Source organism: Zootoca vivipara, chromosome 8 (assembly GCF_963506605.1).
Source record: "Zootoca vivipara chromosome 8, rZooViv1.1, whole genome shotgun sequence".
NCBI lineage: Eukaryota > Metazoa > Chordata > Lepidosauria > Squamata > Lacertidae > Zootoca > Zootoca vivipara.
In genome coordinates this window covers 22,408,452-22,435,286 of record NC_083283.1, presented here as the reverse complement: position 1 = coordinate 22,435,286, position 26,835 = coordinate 22,408,452, and the positions used below count along the sequence as shown (strand labels likewise).

The 26,835-nt window shown below is 42.4% G+C and overlaps 1 protein-coding gene across 4 annotated transcripts in view; it reads right to left on the bottom strand.

Moving 5' to 3' along the window:
• Positions 1-26,835, bottom strand: part of RGS22 (regulator of G protein signaling 22) — a 77,188-nt gene that overhangs the window by 27,500 nt on the left and 22,853 nt on the right. For 3 of the 4 annotated variants that reach the window (XM_035126309.2, XM_060277686.1, XM_060277688.1), the window contains 13 exons: positions 25,856-25,921; positions 25,228-25,257; positions 24,184-24,823; positions 23,421-23,582; positions 22,339-22,513; positions 21,622-21,776; positions 20,682-20,775; positions 17,780-17,905; positions 14,035-14,136; positions 5,680-5,874; positions 4,032-4,124; positions 2,440-2,612; positions 481-643 (listed from right to left, as the gene is read on the bottom strand). In XM_035126309.2, coding sequence (XP_034982200.2) covers positions 481-643; positions 2,440-2,612; positions 4,032-4,124; positions 5,680-5,874; positions 14,035-14,136; positions 17,780-17,905; positions 20,682-20,775; positions 21,622-21,776; positions 22,339-22,513; positions 23,421-23,582; positions 24,184-24,823; positions 25,228-25,257; positions 25,856-25,921 — 2,174 coding nt within the window. The remainder of the gene's footprint in view (positions 1-480; positions 644-2,439; positions 2,613-4,031; positions 4,125-5,679; positions 5,875-14,034; positions 14,137-17,779; positions 17,906-20,681; positions 20,776-21,621; positions 21,777-22,338; positions 22,514-23,420; positions 23,583-24,183; positions 24,824-25,227; positions 25,258-25,855; positions 25,922-26,835) is intronic. The other variant, XM_060277687.1, reaches the window with a different exon arrangement.

The following is a 26,835-nucleotide window of genomic DNA, read 5'->3' as shown; positions in this document are numbered from 1 at the left end:
GTCCAGATAAGACTAAGGCACTGTTAGTGGGCAGTTCCCTGGATGGATGAGAGGTAGCCTGCTCTAGAGAAAGTAAATGTTAATGCAGGGGTCCCCAAACTAAGGCCCGGGGGCCAGATGCGGCCCAATCACCTTCTAAATCCGGCCCGCGGATGGTCTGGGAATCAGCATGTTTTTAAATGAGTAGAATATGTCCTTTTATTTAAAATGCATCTCTAGGTTATTTGTGGGGCCTGCCTGGTGTTATTACATGAGTAGAATGTGTCCTTTTATTTAAAGTGCATCTCGGGGTTATTTGTGGGGCATAGGAATTCGTTCATTATTATTTTTTTCAAAATATAGTCCGCCCCCCCCACAAGGTCTGAGGGACAGTGGACCGGCCCCCTACTGAAAAAGTTTGCTGACCCCTGTGTTAATGCAATGCGAGAACTGGTCTGTCCAACACAGTCAAATCTTAAGCTCTTAATACCAACTGATTACCTGCTCTTGCTCCATTTTTGTAGCTGGACTGCCAGGCCCAAAGAAGTATTTCCTATTCAAATATTTATTCTTAATGTCCTTAGATTTTGCTTCTCTCAGTTCTTTATTTCTGTGAAGCATCCTACGGAACTGTTCAATGTCTAGCCAGCACGTGAGGTCAATGCTGCAAATAAGGTAAAAGAGTACTTATTTCCATCTCATTACAATTTCCATTGACCAGTTGACCAAATAGGTCCTCAACAATCAAATATCCATTATCATATGAAGGCTACAATCTTCAACAGAAAAACCAAGGGGAATTGCTTCTGAGTAAATACACATAGGATTTACACCAGGAAGTCACTTTGTACCACAAGTAGTTTACCAACCAAAATTATTTTCCCACACCTTCACAGCAGTCATGAAGAAAGTCTGGAAATAGCGTGGTAAGAGCAACAAAGAACCTTCTAGCACCTTGATATTTAGCAACTCAGACACTATCTTCACTATGCATTTAAAGCTATGTAATACCAGAGTGAACAGTTGTGGCTTCCCCAAAAGAATTCTGGGAAGTTTGTTAAAAGAGCTGGGGGGTTTTTAGGAGACCTCTGTTCCCCTCACAGTCATACAATCCCCAGACGTCCCTGGGGAAGAGGTACTGACTGTTAAATACTCTGAGAATTGTTTTATCTGATAGTTAGATGTCATTTGTATATGTATATTGTTTTGTTGCATATTTTAGAATCTCTAACTCTTTGACTCCATCTGTACCTTACATTTAAAGCTCCCTTATACAGTGGTACCTCTAGTTCCCGATCCATTTCGGGGTGCCGTTTGCACCCCAAAAAGTCCACAACTAGAGTGCCTCTTCTGTGCATGTGCATGGTGCAATCGAGCGCTTGTGTGCATGTGTGCAGATCGCTTTTGCGCATGCACGTGTGGCAAACCCGGAAGTAAACACTTCCGGGTTTGCCGTGTTCGTAAGCTGAAAGTCCATAACAAGAGCGGAACACATCTAGAGGTACCACTGTACCATTTTGACAGCCATGGATTCCCACAAAGAATGCAGAGAACCACAGCTTGTTAAGGGCCCCTCACAGAATCCCCATAGTTCCCTGGGAAGACTGATTGAGCATCCTTAACCCCTTAACCAACCATGGAATCCCAGGGTTTTTTTGGAGGAAGCCATGACTGTTAAATTCAGACAGTAGTACTTTAAATGTATGGCTATAATCCCAGAATCTCCTGCGAAAAGCCAGCCAGGGGAAGGGATTCTGGATGGAAAGCTTCAGCTGAGTAAGACAGCAAAATGTCTTGGACCAGCCTTGCACAGCTTTTATATTTCCTTTCAGTTATATTTTCCTTTCTAGTGAGAAATTACATCTGCGGATATAAACGCCATGTGCCTCCCCCCACTGACATGAATGAGAAAGACATGATGAGCAGGCCGGAGTAGAGTGGAAGGTGCCCCACGTGTACCTGGGAGCATACATAAGGCTCTGGATGTGTGTCTGTGATACACCAGCACCACCACATACCCACAAAACCCTTTCCTGAGATGGAATTCCGAGAAACAGCTGAGAGGCTCATTCCTTCTGGGTGTATGAAAGAAATGGCTTATTTCATTGCAAAAAATCTAGCTCAGCCTTCCCTGACCAGATGCTTTAGACTACACCAGTGTTTCCCAACCTTGTGCCTCCAGATGTTTTGAGACTACAATTCCCATCATCCCTAGCTAGCAAGACCAGTGGTCAGGAATGATGGGAATTGTAGTCTGAAAACAGCTGGAGGCACAAGGTTGGGAAACACTGGACTACACCACCTATGTGCCCCAGCCATATCAGGAGGGCACTACATTGGAGAAGCCTGATCTAGTCACTGCAGCAATAATTTTATCATGAGATAAGATACCAAATATCACAAGCTCCGGTCAAGAAGGTACACTTTCATTGCAAGGACATACTAGCACAGAAAAAATACCTTGCAGACTGCTGTTCAAGGAAGGTCCGGAAAGCTTCCAGCTCCAATTTCTTCTTTAACAGGTCCTGAATGCTGTATGACGTAACTTCTTCAGGAAGTGCTTGACTTGGGGGTTCTGTGACTACGGTAGGTTCAGGGTGCAATGGGACCTCCTCTTCTTTGACAGCTGAAACCTAATGAAAGAATTGTACCAAGCACTCTAGATAATCTAATTAACGACCCATTTTCATAAGCCTTATAGATTTTCCTCTGCCTTCCTCCTTTCTACAGATTGCTGTTGTTTTCTGCTTCTCCATGGAATTGCATTTCAGGACCAAACATGAAGGGGCAATTACATGTATCAAAATACAGGACAGGGTGCACTCCACCAAGGATGACTGCCAAGCGACCGACAGTTATTACAAAATGGCTTCTATGGGAGCCAAGCACTGATGAAGAGGAGAGGGAGATGTTTCCTTATCTCTGAGATGAGACTTATGATATGACTGTAGAAAGCCTTTAGATCACATTTTCTGGCCCAACCCTCTGGGGCTTGGCCAATCCTCTGGGGCTGCATGCCAGCAATGGATGTGGCTGAAAGTACACGCTGAGGTAGAAAAATAAAAGTTGGTAGGACCAGTTTAATTGCTCCCCTCAGAATACTACTGATTAAAGTGGGGGCCCTGATGTAAGGAAGGAGAAGACATTGCTAGCTAACTAAGGCCACATTCACTCAGTATATTTTGAGCACTAAGATGCCACTTTAAACAGTCATGGCTTCCCCCAAATAATTCTGGTAAATGTAGCTTGTTAAGGGTGCTGAAAGATGTTGGGAGACCCCTATTCCCCCTCAAAGAGCTGCAATTCCCAGAGTTCCCTGGGAAGAGGGGTTGTTAAACCACTCTGCGAATTATAGCTCTTGAAGAGGTATCATGGCAATCAAGTATAGCCTATTGATTAAAATATTCAGAGGAGATGTGGCTCTGTCTTTTAAGGCAGCCTTTCCCAACCTGGTGTCCCCCAGATGGACTACAACTCCCATCAGTCCCATCCAGTATGGTCAGAGATGATGGAAGCTGTAGTCCAAAACATTAGAGGGCAAAGGTTTTAAGGAACCCTGTTTTGAGGCAATACCCCATGGATTAATCCTCACCACCTAGACAATTCCATGTAAAAGTGATTTGCATTCTCCTAGTGTAAAGACTTGGGCACTATCCACACTACTTGAAATGCAAGCAAATGGAGGCTGTCCCATGTGTCAAAGCTGTGCACCACTTGGGTCTCGTGACTTTTCATAGACCTTGTTTCTGTCTTTCTCCCCTCCTTTTGTAGTTTGCATGATGACTATTACTGATTTGTGTGGCTGGCCACTTCTCATGAAACACTTGCTATCTAAGTTTCCCAAGGAGATGACATGCTGTAGCTTGTTGTCATGAGCTGGACCTCAGCGTGGGTGGTGTGTCCCTCAAAAGCCAGTGGTGCCGAGCCACAGAGTGTACAAGTCTATAAGGGTCTCAAAGTGTATTTATCCCACCCGAGAAATACAAAGAGTTAACCTCCTGGTGCTAGTCAAAAATAAAGAGCTTGTTTTTGTTAATAGGTGCTTGCCTTACCTCATCCTTCTTGGAAATGCTGTCTCCATGCAAAGCCTGCAGCTTTCTAAAGTACACTGAGTCCAGCTGTCGAGTTTCTTCCACCAGCTCCACCTAATAAAAATAATATCTTATGTCATCCACACAGGACACATTATAGAAAGGAAGATGAAGGGGTTGGAGAGGCAGCCTGCCAGTGACAGTGGGTAGAAAAGAACGACATTTGCCAATAACAAGACAGATGTTTAGGAGGCATATCACTGGAAGTCGCATCCTCTGGAGCAGATGGTTCAAGGAAAGGATTCGCTGAAACAGCTAAAAGGAAATTCCCTCCCAGAGCTGCTGGTGCTTCTCACTCGGGGGCGAATGCACCAGCAAAAAAGGAAGCATGATAAAGTTGTTGCAAGCTTTGTGCAAGGACTGATTTTTTATTTTATTTTAAAAATGCATTCAGAAGGAAAACACAGCAATTTTATTTAAACTCATCCAGGATAATGTTTTATCTTTCAGATAAGTGACAAATACATATACATATATGTAAAGAGGAGTTATTCTGATGCTGGAGGCACAGAGAACTTCACTCCTTCTAATAGCGAGCTCAGGCATCTAGTGTCGCTAGGATTGTAGCCAAAACAGGAAACAAGGAAAACAAAAGTAGGTATTAGCATCCTTGGGGAAACCCTGAGATTTGCAAAATACCCAGAATGATAACAAAAAGAAACAAACAAAGGGGGCAAAAAATCTAAAACGCAGCCCAACATGGACTGAACACGCTCAGAAGCAAAAGGTCCCACCTGTGATGACTGAACATTCAAACAGCTGTTACTATATAATAAAAACTGGACAGTGTAGCATCTTGTTACCCACGCTGACCTGGATTTCTTTCTTTCTTTAATAATGTTTTTATTTGTTCTTCATGGTACAAAAGATACATTTTGAGAAAACAATTATTAAACCAGTCAACAGCGAACTACTTGTCCCGATAGAACTAGAGATTTTTGTCTTGCTATGTAATAAAAGTTTCATTTTATTACTCTAAAATACCACGCTAGATCTGGATGTCTTGTCGTGGAGAATTTGTCTAGCCCTCTCTGTGCACAATTGGGAAGGGCGTGATGACCATTCTCTCCCGGACAAACAACAACATCTATCACCCACGGGGCATCAACATTACAAGCAAGGGACCCGAGGCAAGATGATGAACAGGCTTAAGGTTAAATCCTATTTTATTAGTTGCTTAGAGCCCTCAAAAAGCCAATGAACACCCAGCATGCTAGAAAATACCAGTGCTTTACGGGCACAGATAATAAATTAAGAGCCGGCACTCAATTAGGGGAAAAAAGAGGATGAAGTTCTTTGAAGTATTTTGTAGCTTAAGCAGTGTTTCCCAACCTTGTGCCTCCAGATGTTTTGAGACTACAATTCCCATCATCCCTAGCTAGCAAGACCAGTGGTCAGGAATGATGGGAATTGTAGTCCGAAAACAGCTGGAGGCACAAGGTTGGGAAACACTGGCTTAAGGGTTGCTAGCCTCCATACACAAGCCAACAACCAGTTCAACACTGCATGACTCCAAATGCAGGGATTTCAAATGCAACAGCTTAGCAATTCAAACAAAAGGGGCCATTACCACTTCTTTCTCACTTCTTATAGTATATCCTTAAATTACCTGCCCATAAGTTTTTCTGTCTTGTTCTACCATCTTCATCCATGGATCTAAAAGAAGGGTGAGGATGTATTCTTCTGCCGAGTCAAAAAGATCCTCAAATGGTGGCTCAATTTTCTGGTAAATCTCACTTTTTGTGATCTGTTGTAGTCCAATATCCATGCTAGCAGAAGGAGCAATGTAATTGGCATATAGAAACTGTGTTAAGTGGGAAGAGAAGCAAACAGTTAGATTGTCATCCTAACAGACACAATAAATTCATTTGTCTAACCGCTTTGAGGTTGTTGTTGTTTTTAAACAATCAAGTGGTATTTACAATTTATGAAATAAATAAATAAGGGGAAAATATTTTAAAAAAACATATTTGTAATTTGTGTATTCTGCAACATTAACTCTCGTTTCCTATTCTCATTCTGCTATTAATTATTCCAAAATTCAATATCTGCTGCCAGTTGTTAAGCTGTTTATCAAAAATGTTTGGTTTCCCCTCCAAGTTTGTTAAAGGTGCTAGAAATGGTAGATCTGTGAAGGGGGAACTACAGGTCCCCAGGATACTCTGTGGGAAGTCATGTGCTTTAAATGTGCATTGAATCTGCTTTAAATGTACATGCTTTATTGAACATACAATTGCATAAATATTGAATATTAAAAACATAAATTGAATATGCTTTAAGTGTGGATTTGCTCTTGGGTGGCTTTTGTGATACACACTATTTTAGCACAACACAGGAACTCTGTGACCGTTTAAACACTAAAAGATTTGTTTTAACAAAGTTAATGTTAATTTGACATGCATGAAAAATGAAAACAAATTAAAACTAAGTAGAGCTAAGAGAAAGCAAAATGGAATGATATATCCCACCTCTTATTGTGCTCTACCGGCTGCAAAATAAAATGCAATTTTCAGATTCACAGCAATACTACCAAAACTTGGAACCTTTATGGAAAACTAATGCTACAGTTACATCAATTTTTGATATGATCTACACTGTTCAAATGTAAAAAAAACTACATTAGCAAAGAACAGAAAAAGCTTTTAAACAATGCAACATCTATAAATGTTTTTTCTTAGAAGGGGATTAGCTATTTTATTCAGACTGAGCTGGGCAGCTTCAAGGCTAAATTGATTGCCCTCCTATGACTCATAAATTAACACATAGGAGCTGAGAATAGGAAAGGATGAAAGAAAGAAAGTTTTCCTTGCCTTGCTGGAAATGTTCTCTCGCCAATGTGTGTGTTTTTAGAAGCTCAAATATCATCTTTTTGTTTTATTCGTTGGAAAAGTGGTAGAAGCAGGGCCGTCTCAAGCACGTCGGGCGCCCTGGCACCGTGGTGCGGAGATTGCTCCGGCGCCCCCGCCCCGCTCCGTTTCTTGCCACAGCTGATGGGCGGGCACCGCACACCGTGCGGCGCCCCCCTACCGGGCCGGCACCCTGACACCCCGCACCACCCAGACTACCCCTAGAGCCGGCCCTGGGTAGAAGCTGTGTATCCATTATTTACAAAGCCATTCTGCAGGCATGCATGTGCACTGTACAGAACAGTAATCCTTAAATTTTGTTACGTTACGAACATTACCTTTTGCATAGCAGTTGATACAAACAAGGCTGCCTGAGAAGCTTAAATTTAGAGGGCTTTTGGGCTGTTGCTGGGACGGCTGGGTTGGGATTCAGTTGCACTCCAGAAAATTCAGGCTGCACAATTAACACTGAATTGGAGCGCTTGCACCACAAACCCACTTCCCCCAAATATCAGACTTTTTGCAATAAGTAAAGTGAGGGGAATCGTAGAACCACAGAATCACAGAACTGTGGAGTTGGAAGGTACCCTGAGGGTCATCCAGTCCAACCCTCTGCAATACAAGAATCTCAACTAAAGCATCCATGACAGTTGGCCACCCAACCCCTGCTTAAAAACCTCCAGAGAAGGGGACTCCACCTTTGGAAAGTTTGGAGTAGCATTCGTTAGGCACAACATCATGCAACCCTCCCACAAACAAATCAGAATGAATGCTCAATAAATAGCTGGCCTAAGCCTGATATCCCTGAAAACAAATAAATAAACATGCTCAATAAACTGGCCATCTGGAAGTGACCCATATTCCTACTTCATTCTGATGCAGAAAAACATAGGGACATGGGAAGCTGCCTTATACCGAGCAAACACAGCAGCCCTCCAGGGTTGCAAAGAAGGGTCCTGCTACGCCCTATTTGGAGATGCCAACCTGGGACTTTCTGCATGCAAAGTCAATGATCTACCACTGAGCCACAGCTCTTCCTGAAAGGTTCTTTACTTGTCTGACAAATGTCTGAGTGGCACAAACACAGGAATCAGCTTTACTCAATGTCAGATCACACTGGTCTATCTAGTTCAGTACTGTTTATACTGGCTGGAAAATGACAATACGTAGGGCAGGACTGAGGAACCTGTGACCCTCCAGATCGTGTTGGCCTCCAACCCCTATTAGCAATGGACCAATGGTCAGGAATGATAACAGTTGTAGTCCATCAACCTCTGTAGGGCCACATGATCTCCCTGCATCCCACTTTTCTGTTAAAAGCAGAAGCAATTAAAACAGTGCAGTCAAAACCATACAAAACAAAAATCAAAATGAAGATGATGGAGTTTATGGAACTGGCTGAGATGACCGGAAGAATCCGCAACCAGGGAGAAGAAGTGATGGAAGAAGAGTGGAAAGATTTTAAATTATATCTTAAAAAATATGCTAGAGTAAATTATTAAGATAGAAATTAAGTGTAAATGAACTGTGGAAATTTTTCATATGTAAGATGATAGAGGAAAAATAGGATTTATAAGGTGATTAAAATGATATAGAATTTGCTAATAATAAATTTAATTAAGGACCACAGGGAGGGAAACCCGAGGGGGTCCCTATAGACAATGTGAAGGGATTAAGGGATTAATAATTTGATTTTGTATTTTTATTTTTTTTTATTTTTTTATTTTTTGTAATGTTTCTTTTGTCTTTTTTCTGTGCTTTTTTCTCTTTTGTACTTTGGAAAACTTTAATAAAAAATATTTTAAAAAAACCATACAAAACAAAAATCAATCTATGCATAAAAGGTGGCAGGCCTCTCCATCGCTTCCCCTCGTATAAACATTCATTTCTGTGGTCCCACAGATATCTATGGCCCAACAAGTGTTGCAGTACCACACAAAGCCAGAGGTGATCACAGGGTACAATATAAAGTAATATGGTTACTTCAGGTAACCATATTTCTATCACACAACTTTCAATTTCAGCTCACGCAAAAAAACATCCACATAGTTTACATCCAGTTTAATAATGCAGCCTTTTTCTGATGCAAACCTAAGTTTGAACATATGATGGCAACAATTGACAATGTTGTTCTCACTCTCAGTGGTGAAGATTCTCCTTTAAAGATCACTTTATTTCCCACTCCATCTGTGCTTTCCAGACTTTTTCTGGGGTAGTCAAACTTCTAAATGCCCCATGTACAGGAGGAGAGGGCTCTGAACAATTAGAGTATGATACTGTCCATTACATGGAAAAAATGTTTTAATGGGGTATCTATAAACACCTGAAAAGTTCAGAGAAAAGTCACAGTACATATAACAACATATCAGACTTCATTTATTCAGCGATTTTTTTTCTTCAGTAAAAAGAAGAATGCATTTCCCTATATTGCCTCTATATAATTTCTCAATAATATAAAAGCAAATTCCAGATGTGGACTTGTGTTCAGTGTTTGCATCTTTATACTATTTATAAAGATAAAATCTGGAGGCAGTAAATTTATCCAGCACCTCCCCTTATTCCCAAATCAGGTCAGCATTCAGGTATAAAACCTTGATCCCAGGAAAGTAAATTGGGCATTGTTTTGGCTTAGTACAGACAAAACTTGTCCTCAAGTCTTTATTTCTAAACTCCCAAGTATCCTGGTTGAACCAGAATTAAGCATTAAATCTCTTTGAAGTAAATGAGAAAGTTAAGCATGTAATGGAATGAAATGTCCAAAAGTTAGGAGATATATTCGCGAGCACACACACACACACACACACACACACACACACACACACACACAATTCAAGTTGTCAACATTGTTTTCAAGCAATTTAATTTCTGTACATAAAACAGCGATAGTTCTTTTCATCTAAAATTGTCCCTGGCATAACAGCAGCATATTTCCCATAACAGCATTACATTTTTCTACCTCTAAATAGCATTTCTTCCTCCGGCCCCGAGCAGATTTCCACATGTGTTTGTCGTTTTCCTTTTCCAATTCATTTTACACTTTACTATATGTACTTTTAGCAAAATAACCACAGTGCATTCCTTTCGCTGTGCATACAGTGGCGCGCGCGCACACACACACACACACACACACACAGACTGAACCCCCTGGAATGCATTGTTGTTTCTTTAATATATCACAAAGCTTGAACAGAAATAATCAAATAAATTATAAATGCTTTTTTATTTTTTTTAAAAAATCTAATTTAGTGCTTATTTTCAGTGGCATAATTAGCACTCCCACATAGCACATATGAAAGGCTTTGGGCACAGTAATTCATGCAGAAGTTGTCCTATGCAGGCCTCAACGGACGGAATGAGTTTTACAATGTCAAGCCCTGTGAAGTATTCAATTCGCTTGTACAAGAGAATCAATCCCATTCATAAGGCTCAAGGAAAGTTACAGCACAAAAGCATCCATTTAACAATAGGATAAAACCTTGTGCCCAATTATGAACTCAAAACCCTGACCACCAAAAGCCAAACTAAATAGAAAGTTCTTTAATGCTTCCCGTGGAGGTTTGTGAGACAGGGCTTACGGCAGGGGCAGCCAATATTATACCCTTCATGATGTTGGAATCCAGCTCCCATCAGACCCAACAAACATGGACAGTTGCAGAAACAGCAGCCTTTTGTCATCCCCAACATGTGGAGGGCACCAGGCTGATTCTCCCTGTTCTACAGCGGGGTGGAGTGGGGAATTGATCCGGCCAGTGGGCCAGATCCTTTTTGGCTCTGACACAAGTGGGTGAGTTCGCCCACCTGTCAAGCGCGATGTCATGATGACATCAGGAGACAGCTTCCAAGGCACACTGTCAGTCCTAATCAGACCACATATTCAGAACCAACCATCAGGTGAATCCAAACCACACCTACAAATTGCCATTTTTCCTCTGTAGGCAAATGCCGTTGCATTTCTACATTTCTTTAAAATGTATTAAAATACAATAATTAAACACTTTTTAAAAATAAGCATTTATATGTGGATTTGGTCTCAAGGCATGTATTTACATGCATGGTTTGATACCTTTAAGCTACTGCAAATTATTTTGCCACTTTCAGAGAAGTGCAAAAACCAATGGATTAGCTAAGTTTCATTCCACACATGAGGTGTGGATCAGATAGTTTTGCACAGGCATTCACAAATATCAAGTTCCTCAAACACCCCTTTTTGAGTCGTATAATGCCTAAAAATCTGGATCAGCCTCTGTGTTGTTGCCTAGCAGGGCTACCTTTCTTGGAAACAGCCTCTGAACACTCAAACATGAGTAAGCCCTGCTTACTCCTAGGTCTCCAGGCTCAGACTGGCTTCCTTCTCCCACTCCTATCTACAGGAAGTTCTGTCTTCAAGTACTTCCCCTTGACCCAGAACTAGTTATATACATAGCCTCTAGGCTGGCATGCTTTGCCCCAGGACTTCTTGCTTTTCATAGTCAATACTGTTTGCCTTCAGTGGGCTCTTTCAGATGTCACTATTAACAAAGATTTTTGGAGCTTTTAGTTATTTCATTTTACAATATTTTGATACAGTTTATATTTTAAAATTTCAAAGCGGTGTACAGAGACAACAAATGCCTAAAATAAAAGCACTGTGGAACTATAACACACGATTCATAATAATGTAAAATTCACAGTGACTACGGTAACTGGCAATATGGGCAACAGTAACTGGCAATATAGCCAAGAAATGCCTGGATAAACACATAGGTTTTCAGTCAGTGCATACCTTATATCTGTGCCTTATTTATTTACTTTTTGCTATGCTGGTTTTTATATTAATTGTAATTATTGTATTGTGGTACCTTTACTGATTGTTGTTAGCTACTGGCAGTATGTGGAAAAATAAAATAAAAATGGGATAAGTCAGTCTCTTAAGATATCTCCAGGGCACAAGTGACATAATTTGTTATAGTTTAAAGCTTTCAAACTAAAACAATAATGAACAGGATTGTGCATACTCTCCATTAAATATATATACCAACTGCACCAAAGTAACCCAAATTCTATGCCGATTTGAGCTAGTATACAGTACATATATTTTCTGTGAATTGGGCTACTTTGCATGCATTTGATTAGTTTGTACAATTTATTCTGCTTCTGCTATTCAAGGGGAGGGCTAAGGAGCTCGCAGAACAGTATCCCCCACCCCCAACCACTGAACCTTCTATTGAAGCCCACTTCTGATAACTATTTTCAAGCTTATCTTTGAACAGAGTTGAGGTAGAAACTTGCTCAAAAAGTGGGAATTCTCAAGACTGATGAATTCTGCCTCCAATGCCATTTACTGTGTCATCAGAAAACTGCAGAATACACTTAGCACTGTAGTAATAAATGTTTGAAATAGAAGCACAGAGAACACAATATGCTTCTCAAACCTCCCCATATCTGTTCACGGGCATAATCAGAATAAGCATATGAATTTCCATGCCAATGGTGAGGGCAGAGTTTGGAAAAGCACAGTGACCAAAAGCAGCCTCTTTTCTTGATTGGATGCAGCTTGAGACTCATCTGTGTTCCAATCGTGTTTTATATATATATATATATATATATATATGATCGTGGTGCCATAAAAAGCAAACTCAAGAATGATACCAAATGTTGCTGCACATGTGTTGATTTGCTATGTTACATTTGGGTTGTTAGTTATGCTAATGGAACAGTCTCACATATTGCATTTTGATGTATTTGCTTTTAATGGTCATGCGGATATCGCTTTCTGCAATTTCCTAGTTACACTCTTTGTGCAATGTTCTGCTGTCACCACCAGGCCCAGCATGGAAACAAGATTAAGAAGGAGAAAAAGAGTCAGGGGAAAGTCACAGCGCCTACATATATTCATGCACTGCCTGGCATATGCTCCAAATGCCCGAGTTTAAAGCAGTATTGAAATTGTACTAACACAATTTCTTTCTTTCGTTCTTTCTTTGAAATAAGGCTGACAGATCTAATTTACACAACAATTTTAAAAAAATCAAACAAGCATGATGGCTAAATGGAATGTTTAGGCAGACTAGGATTGTAGTTTGGTGACAGAACATCTGCTTTGCATGCAGAAGGTTCCAAGTTAATTGTCAGCATCTCCACCAGTCTGGTGTTGACCTATAAAGCTTTAAACGGCTCGGGACCACTTGCATGATAAGCACAGTACACTGTGGAAGCGAGGCATGGAAGTGAGAAATGGAAGTGAGAACAGAAAGAAGAAATACTATGGTACACTTGCATTGACACAACCGGATGCCTTCATCAGCCCCTTGTTTCTTGATCCATGATCAGCATGCTGGCTGGGGATAGGATCGTGGATTTCAACCACACAGGGGACGACCAAGCTTTTGGGAAAGCTGGTTTAAATCATGACCCCCACCCCCTTCGAATTATCGTGCTTGTGATTGACAACATTCACACCCAAAATACGATGGGTGCAAGGAAATGCAGTAATAGCTACTGAGGCTCCATTTCAACTGGGAATAACTAAGGACATACAGTGGTGCCTCGCTTAATGAATGCCCTGCTTAACGAAATTTCCGCTTAACGAAAGGATTTTTCGAGCGGAGGTTTCCTCGCTAGATGAATTTGTTTTATAAAAAATTTGTCTAGCGAATCGCGGTTTCCCATAGGAATGCATTGAAATTCAATTAATGCGTTCCTATGGGCAAAAAAAAAAAAATTCGAAAAAAAATCAATGCATTCCTATGGGATTCGCTAGACGAATTTTTCGTTATAAGAAAAGACCCGTGGAACGAATTAAATTCGTCTAGCGAGGCACCACTGTACTTCCAAGGCATAAATTTAACTGTTGAAGCCTGTGCTACAGAAATGGGGGAGGTCTTGTTGGACCTAATAACCATTCAACCACTCTGACTTTTTCACTGATAAGAGTGTGCTATTTCCAAATAACAAGCAGCACAGCGACTGCACAAGGATTACACAAAATGCCTGGAGCCCAGATACATATCTGAGCAAACACCATGCCCAGATCATCTACAGAAACCATTTAAAGCATCTTTTGTCGATAGTGACTCCAGAATAATTTCCTTGGGGATAGACATACTTGGAAGCAGTCTTACTGTATATTTATGACTTACTTGAGCTTGCTGGCCCACTTTGAAAGGATGGATGGTTTCTTGATAGAAAAGCTGGTGATAATCCTGCAGGTCAAACCAAAAATACGTGCTGTTCTTCCACAGCTACAGATGGAGGGGGAAATAGAAGTTATTGCTACCCAGTTTTTGTGAAGTTTCCCCCCCCCCCAAAAAAAATATATTTCCAGGGTTAGTTGACTGCACAGCTCCTTGGGGTTCACCATAAATCACACTTAATTGAGAAGAGCTTGAGTCATGTGTTCCATACTGGCAGCAGGAGAGCTCACATAAAAGAGCTGCCACTGTAATACAAGTATTTCCAATACGTGCTCTATCTTTTATTGTATCCTTTTGCATATAATTGGCTATTAAAATTGTTAGTGTGGTGGTTAAGATTCGAAGATTAACCCACATTTGAATGGAATTAAGCCAGGGGTTCATAATGCACATCTGAAACTTGCGCTGTGCTGGGACAGCATTTTTCTGCAATTGCTGAGATCATGAAATGTTTTTATCCTGACTATCTTACATTTTTTAATTATGCGCCTTTCATCCGCCCCTCACTAAAACTTGGTGCTGTTGCGCAGAGCCAAGTATTTCCAGAGGGACAAAGCACTTAATGAACTCCATTACCTCAGAGGCTCTTGTCATTTTGAAACAAAATCAAGGAAATTTATTCCAAAATGTTACAACAGGCATCAGTGCCCCAGGTTTTGACACTTAGGTTTGAATATTTTGGCCAGCCGGAGCCAAGACAAATGTAAATTTTGACTATGACGTCTGCACTGTGTGTGAAATGATAGAGAATATTTTAGTAAGTCTGCTAGTTTGCTGGATTATGTTTTTAATTTATGTCCCTTTTTAAAAAAATCTGATTTATAACCTTTTCTGAATAATGAACAAGCAACCATAACATATTATCATCTTAAGAATTACACATCATCAAAGTATATATAAAAGTCAATATTACATAGTTCATACGTGGCATTTCTCTTGCAGAGCTGATTCCTTCAAGAGGACTTATACATCCCGGGGGGGGGGTTGAGTTTCTGATTCTTAATTATTATATGTTCTGAAGAATTAAAAGTTTACACTACTCTCTGAATTGTGTCTGTTAACTGGATAAGAAATCCAAATGACTACAATGAAGAGTACTTCCAAATAAACCTGTTCAGAGTCTATATAGGTAAGTCTCACTGATATCAGTGGAGTCTAGGGCTTGATTACGTTTAATGTTAAAAGCATCACCTGGTAATATTGTATGAGGTATTTCTACTTAATAGTAAACACAGGGGTGAATTGGAATCACAACATTCAGACAGAAGTTTAACATTTATCTTCCCCACCACAATGCAGACAAAAACCACTCCTTGGTTAGCAATTAGCAACATAAAAGAAAGCTTCCATTGGTGCCAATGGGAGCTTCTTCCTGTTTCTATTTGTAGCATAAGGAATATTCTTTCCCCAGGTAAATTGGAGGTATGTGTGATGTGTTTCCAATTGAAAACAGACTCTGGCCTTGCTATTAAACACACACACACACACACACACACAGAGAGAGAGAGAGAGAGAGAGAGAGAGAGAGAGAGAGAGAGAGAGAGAGAGAGAGATCGCTATAGACGGTGCATTTTATGTCCCCTGTTGTTAGGCCCTAATTCCCAGGTGTGTGTTAAGATTCAAATTTTAGAATGAAATTTTAAAACACACCTACATGGAAGTAGGGATGAAGGAGCAATTCAATTCAGCGTTCGTGCAAAGAGAAAAAAAACTATTTACTCTTTTTGAAATAATATGTGAGCTGAAACAAAGCTATCCTTCTGAATTTACAATCCGAATTTTGCAATGCTGTTCTCCAGTCAAGAAATATGTACAAAAATGCTTATGCTAAGGGGAAGCATGCATAAGAATGCATGCTTTTACTATTTACTATTACTATATACTGTGTTTCTCATATTTTAAGGCATCCCTAAAAAATAAGGCATGGCAGGATTTTCATGACCTGGCAAAATATAAGGCATACCCCGAAAATAAGACGTAGCAGTACCGGGTTGTGGTGGGAGCAGGTCTGTGCAAAATACGGTACCGTAAGAAGACAAGGAAGATGCCTCCTCGGAACCGGATGCCGCTGCCACGTGGAGCTCCGTCCGAGTGGGAGCCAGCAAGAGCTGCAGCACGCACAGCAAGAGCCTCAGCGCGCAGCGCCGGGACCCTGCTAGACCCGCAGCTCAAGCCGCGCAAAGCCCGGCAGCCGGCAGGAGCCGCGGCGGGCAAAGAACAAAGGATCGGGACCCTGCTAAGCAAAGCCCCGGCAGCCGGCAGGAGCCTTAGCGGGCAGCGCGTGAAGCCCGGGAGCTGGCTGGAGCCGCAGCTCAAAGCGCGCTCCTGATAAGCCCTGGCAGCCGGCAGGAGCCTTAGCGCGCAGTGCGCGAAGCCCGGGAGCTGGCTGGAGCCGCAGCTCAAAGCGCACTATCGGTAAGCCCCAGCAGCCAGCAGGAGCCTTAGCGGGCAGCGCGCGAAGCCCGGGAGCTGGCTGGAGCCGCAGCTCAAAGCGCACTATCGGTAAGCCCCGGCAGCCAGCAGGAGCCTTAGCAGGCAGCGCGCGAAGCCCGGGAGCTGGCTGGAGCCGCAGCTCAATAAGACATCCCTTGAAAATAAGCCATGTTGTGTTTTTTTGAGAAAAAAATAAATATAAGACATGACTTATAATATGAGAAACACGGTATTTACTATATATTTACTATTACTATAAATACTATTTATGAAAATAGTATACAAAAAATTGCTTTGTAAAAGTGAGTACAGTAAATTGCATACAAAAAGGTGTATAATACAATTTTCATGAATAATAATTAAAAAAAAACCCAAACTGATGTGGAAACATGGAGAACGGAACTTAAGTTTGGGAGGAAAAAACCAATATTGATAGATTTGCCGACCCCTACTTTAAAGTAAAATCCCAGAAATCAATGGGGCGCACTTCCAAGTAAGCATGTTTAGGATGGAACTTCCAGGATGGCAATTATCTTGTCTTTTCTCACATTCAGTCCACCCTAAACAGAATCTCCTACATACATACGGTAGGCTTTGGAGGACTGGAATGGGTGGGATACTTCAAATGTTTGATACTGTCACTTGTCCTCCATGGATAAATCCTGCTTTTAAAATCCTCCAATGTGGATGATCCCTGACATCTCAGGTACCAAGTGACAGGAAAGACCTCTGCCTGGGACCTTGGAGAGCCACTGATAGTCACTGTAGACCAGACTTCCCCAATACAATACCTTCCAGGTGTTGTTAGACTACAACTCCTGTCATATATATCCATTGGCCATGCTGACTGGGTCTTATGGGAGTCGCAGAGCATCTGGAAGGCACAGGATTGGAGAAGGCTTGCTACATTTGTCCATATTTTTAAGCAGGGACTTTTTAGAAATACCTTCTCTAGCATCTTCCTTTACCAATCAGCTATTTCCCAATCCCCAGCCCAATCTAGCATCGCCTTATTTAAAGGGAGATTATAAATATTTAGGCATGATAAGATAGCTAATGTGTTTCTGGGCCTCTGAGGTTCAAAACCATTCTTAGCAGCTCAGTTCAATGAGTTGCCTTGGGCAAGCCAGCGTTTTCTAGCCTAGCCATCTTCACTGGGCTGGAGAGAGGCCAAAATGCTTCTGCATATTCCTAAGAAGAAGGTGCAAAGTACCCATCCCAATAATAAAATACTTTGATAAAGAAAAGATCCTTATACCTTATTTTTCGACTTTTCACAGAATTCAGTAAAGATGTAGCCTGATCTGCTCTCCACGTTAAGGGACTGAAGCATTCTTTCCATTACAGAACTTCCCAGTTCCGAAACGGCTGCGGTCGTTGTGCCCTAGGATGACAGAAAGCACAGTTCAGCAAGGCATAAAAGTCTCATTCTGTCTCAGATTTAAATAGCGGCAGCCAAATAAGCCAGATGAACGGTCTCATCTTGTTTTTTAATCTCAAGTTTCTTGAATGTGGTACTTTTATCTCTATAGTGACACATTGCAACACTTGCCTCTCTCATATGTCCCCATCTTCAGATCTTGCCCTACTATCAAATTTTAGGAAAGAATAGTTTTTTTTAATCCTCCCCGTGTGCCTGAGGAGCACTGGGGAACATGGTGACACTTCATAAATATATACTAATAATGAAATGGATGTTGCAGACTTAAAACATTTTCGTGTGTTTTTACTGCTTTGTGATAGGGCTGACAGGGTCCTTAGGGGCATCTAGAATCTGGGAAATCTTGGGTGATGTTTGGTTAAAAGGAAGTAGCATCACATCAACTGTCTTCCCTCCCGTGGGATTCTCAATTTGCATTCAGAAGGGAAATTAACTGAGTATGCATCTGGGATGTTGTAGGGCAGGGGTCCTCAGACTTACCCGGCTTTGGGCTGGTGCCCGCCGCACCGATCGCGCGGCGGGCCGGAGGGCAGAGTACGCGCCCGTGCGCATGCGCACACACACATACTGGCGCGGTGGCGCGCGCACAAATGATTTTCGGCGCTTTTTTCCTACATGGAAGAGTGCCGCCGCGCTGTGCGCCGTAAGAGCGGGCGGCAGCAGCGGGCTTCGGGAGTCGTCACGGGCCGGATTGGGAGGCCAATTGGGCCGCATCTTGCCCGCGGGCCGTAGTCTGGGGACCCCTGTTGTAGGGTAAAAAAAAAAAAGTTGCCAGGAGGGAAAAGGAAGAGAAAATGACTTGTTGGGAAGGGCTAAATATCCCTAAAACTCCCCAACAACTTTCTCAGCCAAAATGACAACTTTTCTGAGACTGCTTTTCATTATTTCTTTTCTTTTCTTTTTTAAAATGCAGTGTCATGCAGTGGTTCCGCTCCTTCCTCCTGGGCCGTGTTCAGAAAGTGGTGGTGGGGGATGAGTGTTCAGACCCCTGGGCTCTCACTTGTGGGGTGCCTCAGGGTTCTTTTTAACATCTATATGCAGCCGCTGGGAGAGATCATCAGGGGGTTTGGGCTGGGTGTCCATCAGTATGCTGATGATACCCAGCTCTACCTCTCTTTTAAATCAGAACCAGTGAAGGCGGTGAAGGTCCTGTGTGAGTGCTTGGAGGCGGTTGGAGGATGGATGGCGGCTAACAGATTGAGATTGAATCCTGACAAGACAGAAGTACTGTTTGTGGGGGACAGGAGGCGGGCGGGTGTGGAGGACTCCCTGGTCCTGAATGGGGTAACTGTGCCCCTGAAAGACCAGGTGCGCAGCCTGGGAGTCATTTTAGACTCACAGCTGTCCATGGAGGCACAGGTCAACTCTGTGTCCAGGGCAGCTGTTTATCAGCTCCATCTGGTACGCAGGCTGAGTCCCTACCTGCCCACTGACTGTCTCTCCAGAGTGGTGCATGCTCTAGTGATCTCTCGCTTGGACTACTGCAATGCGCTCTACGTGGGGCTACCTTTGAAGGTGACCCGGAAACTACAACTAATCCAGAATGCGGCAGCTAGACTGGTGACTGGGAGCGGCCGGCGAGACCACATAACACCGGTCCTAAAAGACCTACATTGGCTCCCAGTACGTTTCCGAGCACAATTCAAAGTGTTGGTGTTGACCTTTAAAGCCCTAAACGGCCTCGGTCCGGTATACCTGAAGGAGCGTCTCCACCCCCATCGTTCTGCCCGGACACTGAGGTCCAGCTCCGAGGGCCTTCTGGCGGTTCCCTCATTACGAGAAGCCAAGTTGCAGGGAACCAGGCAGAGGGCCTTCTCAGTAGTGGCACCCACCCTGTGGAATGCCCTCCCACTAGAGGTCAAAGAGAACAACAATTACCAGACCTTTAGAAGGCATCTCAAGGCAGCCCTGTTTAGGGAAGCTTTTAATGTTTGATGGATTTCTGTATTTTAGAATTTCTGTTTTTTTGGAAGCCGCCCAGAGTGGCTGGGGAAACCCGGCCAGATGGGCGGGGTATAAATAAAACATTATTATTATTATTATTATTATTATTATTATTATTATTTAAAAAACTATTGGGGCTTTGTTTTACATTTGTAGTGCCTTAACATCAAGGTTTTGGCCTGAAACAGAAACGGCCAGTAGGACAATTCTGGCCCCTGTAGGAACTTCATCTGACTGCTGGTAGCTCTGCCAGTTTTTAATTGAGGCATGGTAAAAAGGTTTGCCTCAGGTTCACTTCTAAGGAAAACAAAACATAACAAAATAAAAAGGAGGTTTTGAAATTGTGGAAATAATATATTTCACAGTTTTATGCCATCTCTCCCTCTCTCCTTTTTATTTTGCATATAAAATAAATAATATGAAAATATACTTATTTGTGTGGTCAATGCTATGCCTGGCCACATGTGGTCCATTATAGTGAAACCCTTATAGTGTGACAAATTCATTCTGCAGCTTGTCTGATCATGATAGTGATGGGGGGTGAATTTTATGCAGCACAACGTACAATTCAGACCTGGAGAACAAAGTCAGCTGCCTCTTGCCTTTTGTAGCCAGATTTGATGTTATCAAGAGGGTGGGGACTCAGAGGTGGCTACCACAGGGTAAGCCCAAACAAGAAGCAATCATACCTCCACTCTGGTATGGAGGGCAGTATCATAGTCACCTGGTCACCAAACCATTTTCAGCAGATCCAGGAATTCCAAATGCTACTCACGGGGATCATTTCCGCGTAGGTGTATTTTCTATCTAGCTTTGGCATCAGATAATCTGTTTTGTCAGGAATTGTTGTCATATGAGCTGTTGCTGGCCTGGACCCATGAAGAAGAAATAGGTTCAAAAGATGCTTGAGGAGATAAAATAAGTGAGTTCACGGTTAGGGTCATTGAGTTCTACTCCAGGAGACCGTGTCCTTACCTTTAAATGTTCCAAGCAAAGAGAAGATGCAGACAGTGTACCTCCAAACTTATTCCTCCTCCAGCTCTTGCCCTGCATCCCAGGTGTGGGGAACCTTTGACCCTCCAGATATTTCTGAACTACAGCTCCCACCAGCCCCAGCAAATATGGCCAATGGAAAATAGCAGGGATGATGGGAGTTGTAGTCCAGTTACAGTGGAAGGAACAGAAGTCCCCCACACTTGCCTAACCCTTTCCCAACACTTGTTGGGGAGCATAATTAGAGCCCTGCTGGCGACAGCAGGTTGCAGGAGAAAAGAGGAAGGCAGGCAGTGGGGCTGGTGAAGGAAGAGAATGAGAGCCACCAAAATGGTGTCCTTTCTCGGTGCCTCTGAACATTTAAAGACACATTCACCATTTCCAGGCAAGGATCTATGACAGGTGCTTATGACAAAATATTAAATGAAGGTGCTGTCAGATGAAGAATAAGGAGGCAATGAATGAAACTAAAATGTGGTGGAACATATTTTGAATGAAAAGAATAAACGCTTTTTGCATACAGGCAACTCCCTGTTTGCGCCGGTGCTGCATTCTGGGTCACTGCACGTGCCAGTGGTCATGTGTAAGCCCGTTCCGCCCCCGCCCAGTTCTGTCCCCTGCTGGGGCTGAAGATGACACACATGCCAGCGGTCACACATCAATTAAACACATGCAAAATGGTGCATGCAAAATATTTTATATGTGGAGATCTGAGTGCTTACCGCTTCTTGTCAACATCCATTGAACTTAAGAGGAGGGTAGGATCTTCCTGAATAGCACTTTGGCTCCGGGGCAGGACTGCTGATAACAGCCTGGAAGGCATCTGCTGATCTAACATAGCTCCCTTTGGTGGTGGTGATGATCCCATTTCTCCTCTCTAGAGAGAAAGAACTCAGAATTAACTTGTCCTGTTCCCTCTACTGCATATCTGTTTTCAATAGATACAGTCTAGACTTAGTAAAAAAATTAAAATATTTTGTAATAACCCAAAATTATTTGTACTAAAGGTAACTACAGCATCAGACCGAAACCATGAACTGCTTTTTTCAATACAGGACAATTTTAAAGATCAGTTTGGTGGTTCTGTAGAAGAGACAGCTCTTAAAAAGAGAACTCACAGACACGTTTAAGTACACATACCCAACTGGCATGGCTTATGAATGCCATATATTTCTACTTGATAAAAACCATCAAAACAATGTGATGGTTCCAGGGCCAGCTTTTGTAGGCCAAGGGAGCTGCATTTGATCCACTAGCTGAGTCAAATTTCCTGCTAGCTGCCTTTCCCACCAGCACATTACAGGACTATCTTTCTTGACCAGGCCTCCACTATCACAGTTCTTGCAGATCAAGTTATATAATGGGGTCCTGCCCTGTTCACCACCTTGTACAGGCAACATCTATTATGGATGAAAGACCAAGAGTGACAGTAGCAGTACCTGGGGCTGTGCTATTTTTGGCATGCAAGATTTAGCTCTCAGTGGCAACAGTGACACCATCTGTGGGAACGGATCCACATCCATACGTGGCTTCTGTTGCCGAGAATGCCAGATTTTCAGTTTGGTGCTGACAGCCTGTGTGGCTCCTGTATGGATAACACAAAACCGGGGACCCCTGGAGAAGATACAAAGAAACAAGTAGTTAGATGGACATTGTAAGTGGGCTCAGGTGAACCAAGAGGAACAATACTGCCTTTTGTTTCTCTTTGTGTCAGAGAGAGCCCTTGACCAGTTCCTCTTGTTGCCCCCAACAGGCAGGGGTAGCAGGGAAATGGGAAGGATGACAGGAAATATGTCCTGCTGCAGAAACTGAGAGATGCTCTCACTGTTTTGGTCTCTTATTATTTATTACTTATTGGTCGCTTGTCACCAAACAGGTCTCCAAGCAACTTACCGCTGAAGAACACACACACACACACACACTTTAAAATAGGAGGAAAATCATATAAACATTGACATACCATATATCTACATCTATATACAGCCCCCTTCCTAACAGTAATAACAACAAGCAAGAATCTTCACTAGCTCATTAACTTTTAGGCCAGGCATCCCCAAACTTCGGCCCTCCAGATGTTTTGGACTACAATTCCCATCTTCCCCAACCACTGGTCCTGTTAGCTAGGGTATCAGGAGAGTTGTAGGCCAAAACATCTGGAGGGCCGCAGTTTGGGGGTGCCTGTTTTAGGCTACCTTTAAGGGCAAAAGTCACAAGGCAGCTTGCATAAAAATGTAAGAATAACAAAAATCAGTGCGCCAAAAGCCACCAATGAAGCAGCAATATATAGCATCACCCCATTAAAAGTAGCATAAAATACTAGTATAATTTCAAGCCAACAGACCATGACATCCTAAGAAAAAGCAGTTCGGTTCTTCAGTCATCAAGCTCCATGTTCAGCATTTAGCTGCTGATGTAGCAAATGTTTAGTGGCATATTTTTTTTCTCTCCTTCCCTCAACTTCCCACAAAGTGTTGAGACAAAACAGGATTTGATTGAATGGCTTTGATTTTCATCCTCTTACCAGTAAAGAAGCAAAGGTTTCACTACTTCAGGTTGAGCACGCCTTAAGTTATACATGTTCCACTGGTCCCCATCAATCAGGTTTAGCTTCATCAAAACTTCAGTGGTAAGGAAATAATCTCCATTGCTCACTAAGTAGATTTTTTTCATTTTATCAAGCTGTCTTGAATGAAGGAAAACATTCATACAGAATATGCACAAATGCACTGCAGCCAACAACTCAGAAGCTGTCATTTGCAAACTATATTTTCAGATAAAATTCCACACAGCAGAAGATAGAATGGTTCTCTTCCCCAAAAGAAAATAAAAAAATAGGTGTTTAGTATAGGGCAGTGCTGGGGAACCTGCAATCTTATAGATGTTGTTGGACCCCCAATTCCCATTAGCTACACACTGTAAGCATGACCAATCATCGGGGATGGCTGGAGCTATAGCCCATCCTGACATAGGGACCAATCAAACAAACAAACAAGATGTGTGTTAGCTAGGATGCTTACTACGAACTCAAAAATCAATTTTCCACAGATCTTCTTAGGTGCTAACTAAATCCAGTATTTGTTAACCTGGTGTCCTCCTGAGCTGGTTGGACTCCAACTCCCATCAGCCCCAGCCAGCACAAGGATGACGGGCAATAGAGTACAGCCCCATCCAGAGGGTACCAGGTTGACGAAAACTGGATAAACTGATTCAAAATCCCCAGCCTCTTTTGGAAGATCCGAAAGGCTCAAGTTATAAATATTCAAAACAGGAAATAAGGGAAATACCTTCTCTGTCTTTTAGGATCCCGCAGAACCTTTAGTCTTTCAATGTCCATCCAAAGCCGCAAGTACCTTTCTCCCAAAGTTCCTTTGATGAACCTCTTGAACCTTTCGAATTCATGCCTGTTGCCAATATCGTAAGTCTTGTGGCTAAGACACCAGGCAGCCCTGCTTTCAGTGCTATCCTTTTCAGATTTTGTACTAGTGCTTATTTCGCTCCCCTTATCTAGTATATCATCCGCAGGAAGTAGGGTTTTTGGTTCAAGTGGCTCCACGAAAGGTTGAATGTTTGCTACCTCAACTATAAACACTCTAGACATTCTGTCGAAGTCGATAGCAGTTGGGCTGGCTTCGGGCGGCTGCCCAGTAACCTGTGCTACAGAGCTTCTAAGTATATACTGAGCATAGGCTAATGAAAACTCATCTACTGTTTGAAAATACATGGGTTGTTGGTCAAGTTCCTTGCTCTTTCCTGCTTGAAGGGCAGCATCCCAGTCCTGCCCTACGTATGCTCTTAAGACAGTGCTTGAAGGAGTATCAGGAAGAGACAAAGAGTGGCCCTCATCTATGCTTCTTCTAGCTACTACCCTCTGAAGAAGTGATATACCAGATTGGGCGCGCTTCTTCCTCATCTTAGTTTCCAGTTCTGCATTAAAAACAAAAGGCTTTATTGAGAACTTAACTGACTCACCACCACCCCTTTTTTAATATGCAATAGTTGAATGCTGTACTGCATTCTCAGTTGCTTTCAGGTTTTTCTCCCCATTGTATCTGTCTTTTATTTTATTTTTTCTATTTCTGCATTCATTTGTATTGGTTACACTTATTACTTTTACTGTATTTGGTAAGAGAGAGAGAGAGAGAGAGAGAGAGAGAGAGAGAGAGAGAGAGAGAAGAAAGAAAGAAAGAAAGAAAGAAGGTCAGTTTTGCAAAGCCCCCCGCCCCACCCCAGGTCTTTGCATAACCTAGCACTTGACAATGAATAGAATTGTTATTTATGGGCTTTGGGGCTACCGCAAGCCACTGGAATTTGTGCCACCTCTCACTTACCTGGCATGTTGTTGTTTTTCCCCTCAGCGCCTACGTGTGCACAAAAGAGAGTCACAATGTTGAAGCTGCTCAAACAGATTGCCATGAAGTTTCTGGCAATCCCAAACAACTTGCTTAAGACACCGGTGTGAGGGGCTGATATTGCTTGGAAACTAGCGCTGCAATACCTTTCCGTTTGCCTGCTTGCTTACCCTCTGCTCCTTCTGTGTAAGTTTTAATTTATTATTTTTATTATATTTATATCCCACAATTTTTCCAAAGAACTGAACTGCATGGCTCTCCCAACTTCTCATTTCATCCTTAGAACAACCCTGTAAGAGAGGTCAGGCTGATATACATTGATGGCTGGTTTAGGGTTTGATCCCTCGTCCCCCAGGTCCTAGTCCAGCATGCTAACCATTACATAACTCTGGCTTTCTTCTTCATTAAAAAGTAGCCGTCTATTACACACACAAAAATGTTTTTAAGTATTCAGTAATATTCCACCATTGCTAGGGGTCTGATGCTACAAGCCACTTTCATCTCAAAATTCCTCACACTCAGGGAAGTGGGGAGCATGGCACCTCCTTTTTCTCCATTTCTGCTTTATCCCAGCAAAGAAGGCTCCTACACAATAAATGCCACTTACCTCCAAGGGCAGCAGCATGGAGAACGGTGGATGAAACACTAGGCATCCCTTGTACTCCCCTGAAATCTAAAGTAAAGGAAATTAAACATTAAAATAATTACAAGATGAATCTCAAAACTATTAGCACCCACCTTGGTATTTCCACTTGGTTATTTGAACTGAGAAAAGCAATGACAAACCTAGACAGCATCTTAAAAAGCAGAGACATCACCTTGCCTACAAAGGTCCGTATAGTTAAAGCTATGGTTTTCCCAGTAGTGATGTATGGAAGTGAGAGCTGGACCATAAAGAAGGTTGATCGCTGAAGAATTGATGCTTTTGAATTATGGTGCTGGAGGAGACTCTTGAGAGTCCCATGGACTGCAAGAAGATCAAACCTATCCATTATGAAGGAAATCAGCCCTGAGTGCTCACTTTAAGGACAGATCATGAAGCTGAGGCTCCAATACTTTGGCCACCTCATGAGAAGAGAAGACTCCCTGGAAAAGACCCTGATGTTGGGAAAGATTGAGGGCACTAGGAGAAGGGGACGACAGAGGACGAGATGGTTGGACAGTGTTCTTGAAACCACGAACATGAGTTTGACCAAACTGCGGGAGGCAGTGGAAGACAGGAGTGCCTGGCGTGCTATGGTCCATGGGGTCACGAAGAGTCGGACACGACTAAACGACTAAACAACAACAACAACAATTTGAACTGAAGGACATCTAAAACCTGCCTACGGTGAGAACAGGATGAAAGACTAGATTGGCCTTTGACCTGATATATCTTATATTCCTATTATTTTTTGCCAGCCCTTCAGACCCCCCTTTCCCTTCTTGGAATTCCTGTGAGGTGGAAGTTTTCTATTGTAAAATTATTTAGACAGTAGACTGGTTTTGTTCCTTTTGGGATGGTACTTTCTGATTCCTCCTCTTGTTAAACATCCTTAACAACCCTATTAAATTTGGGTTTGACTGTATGTTTTGATGTCCCAAAGA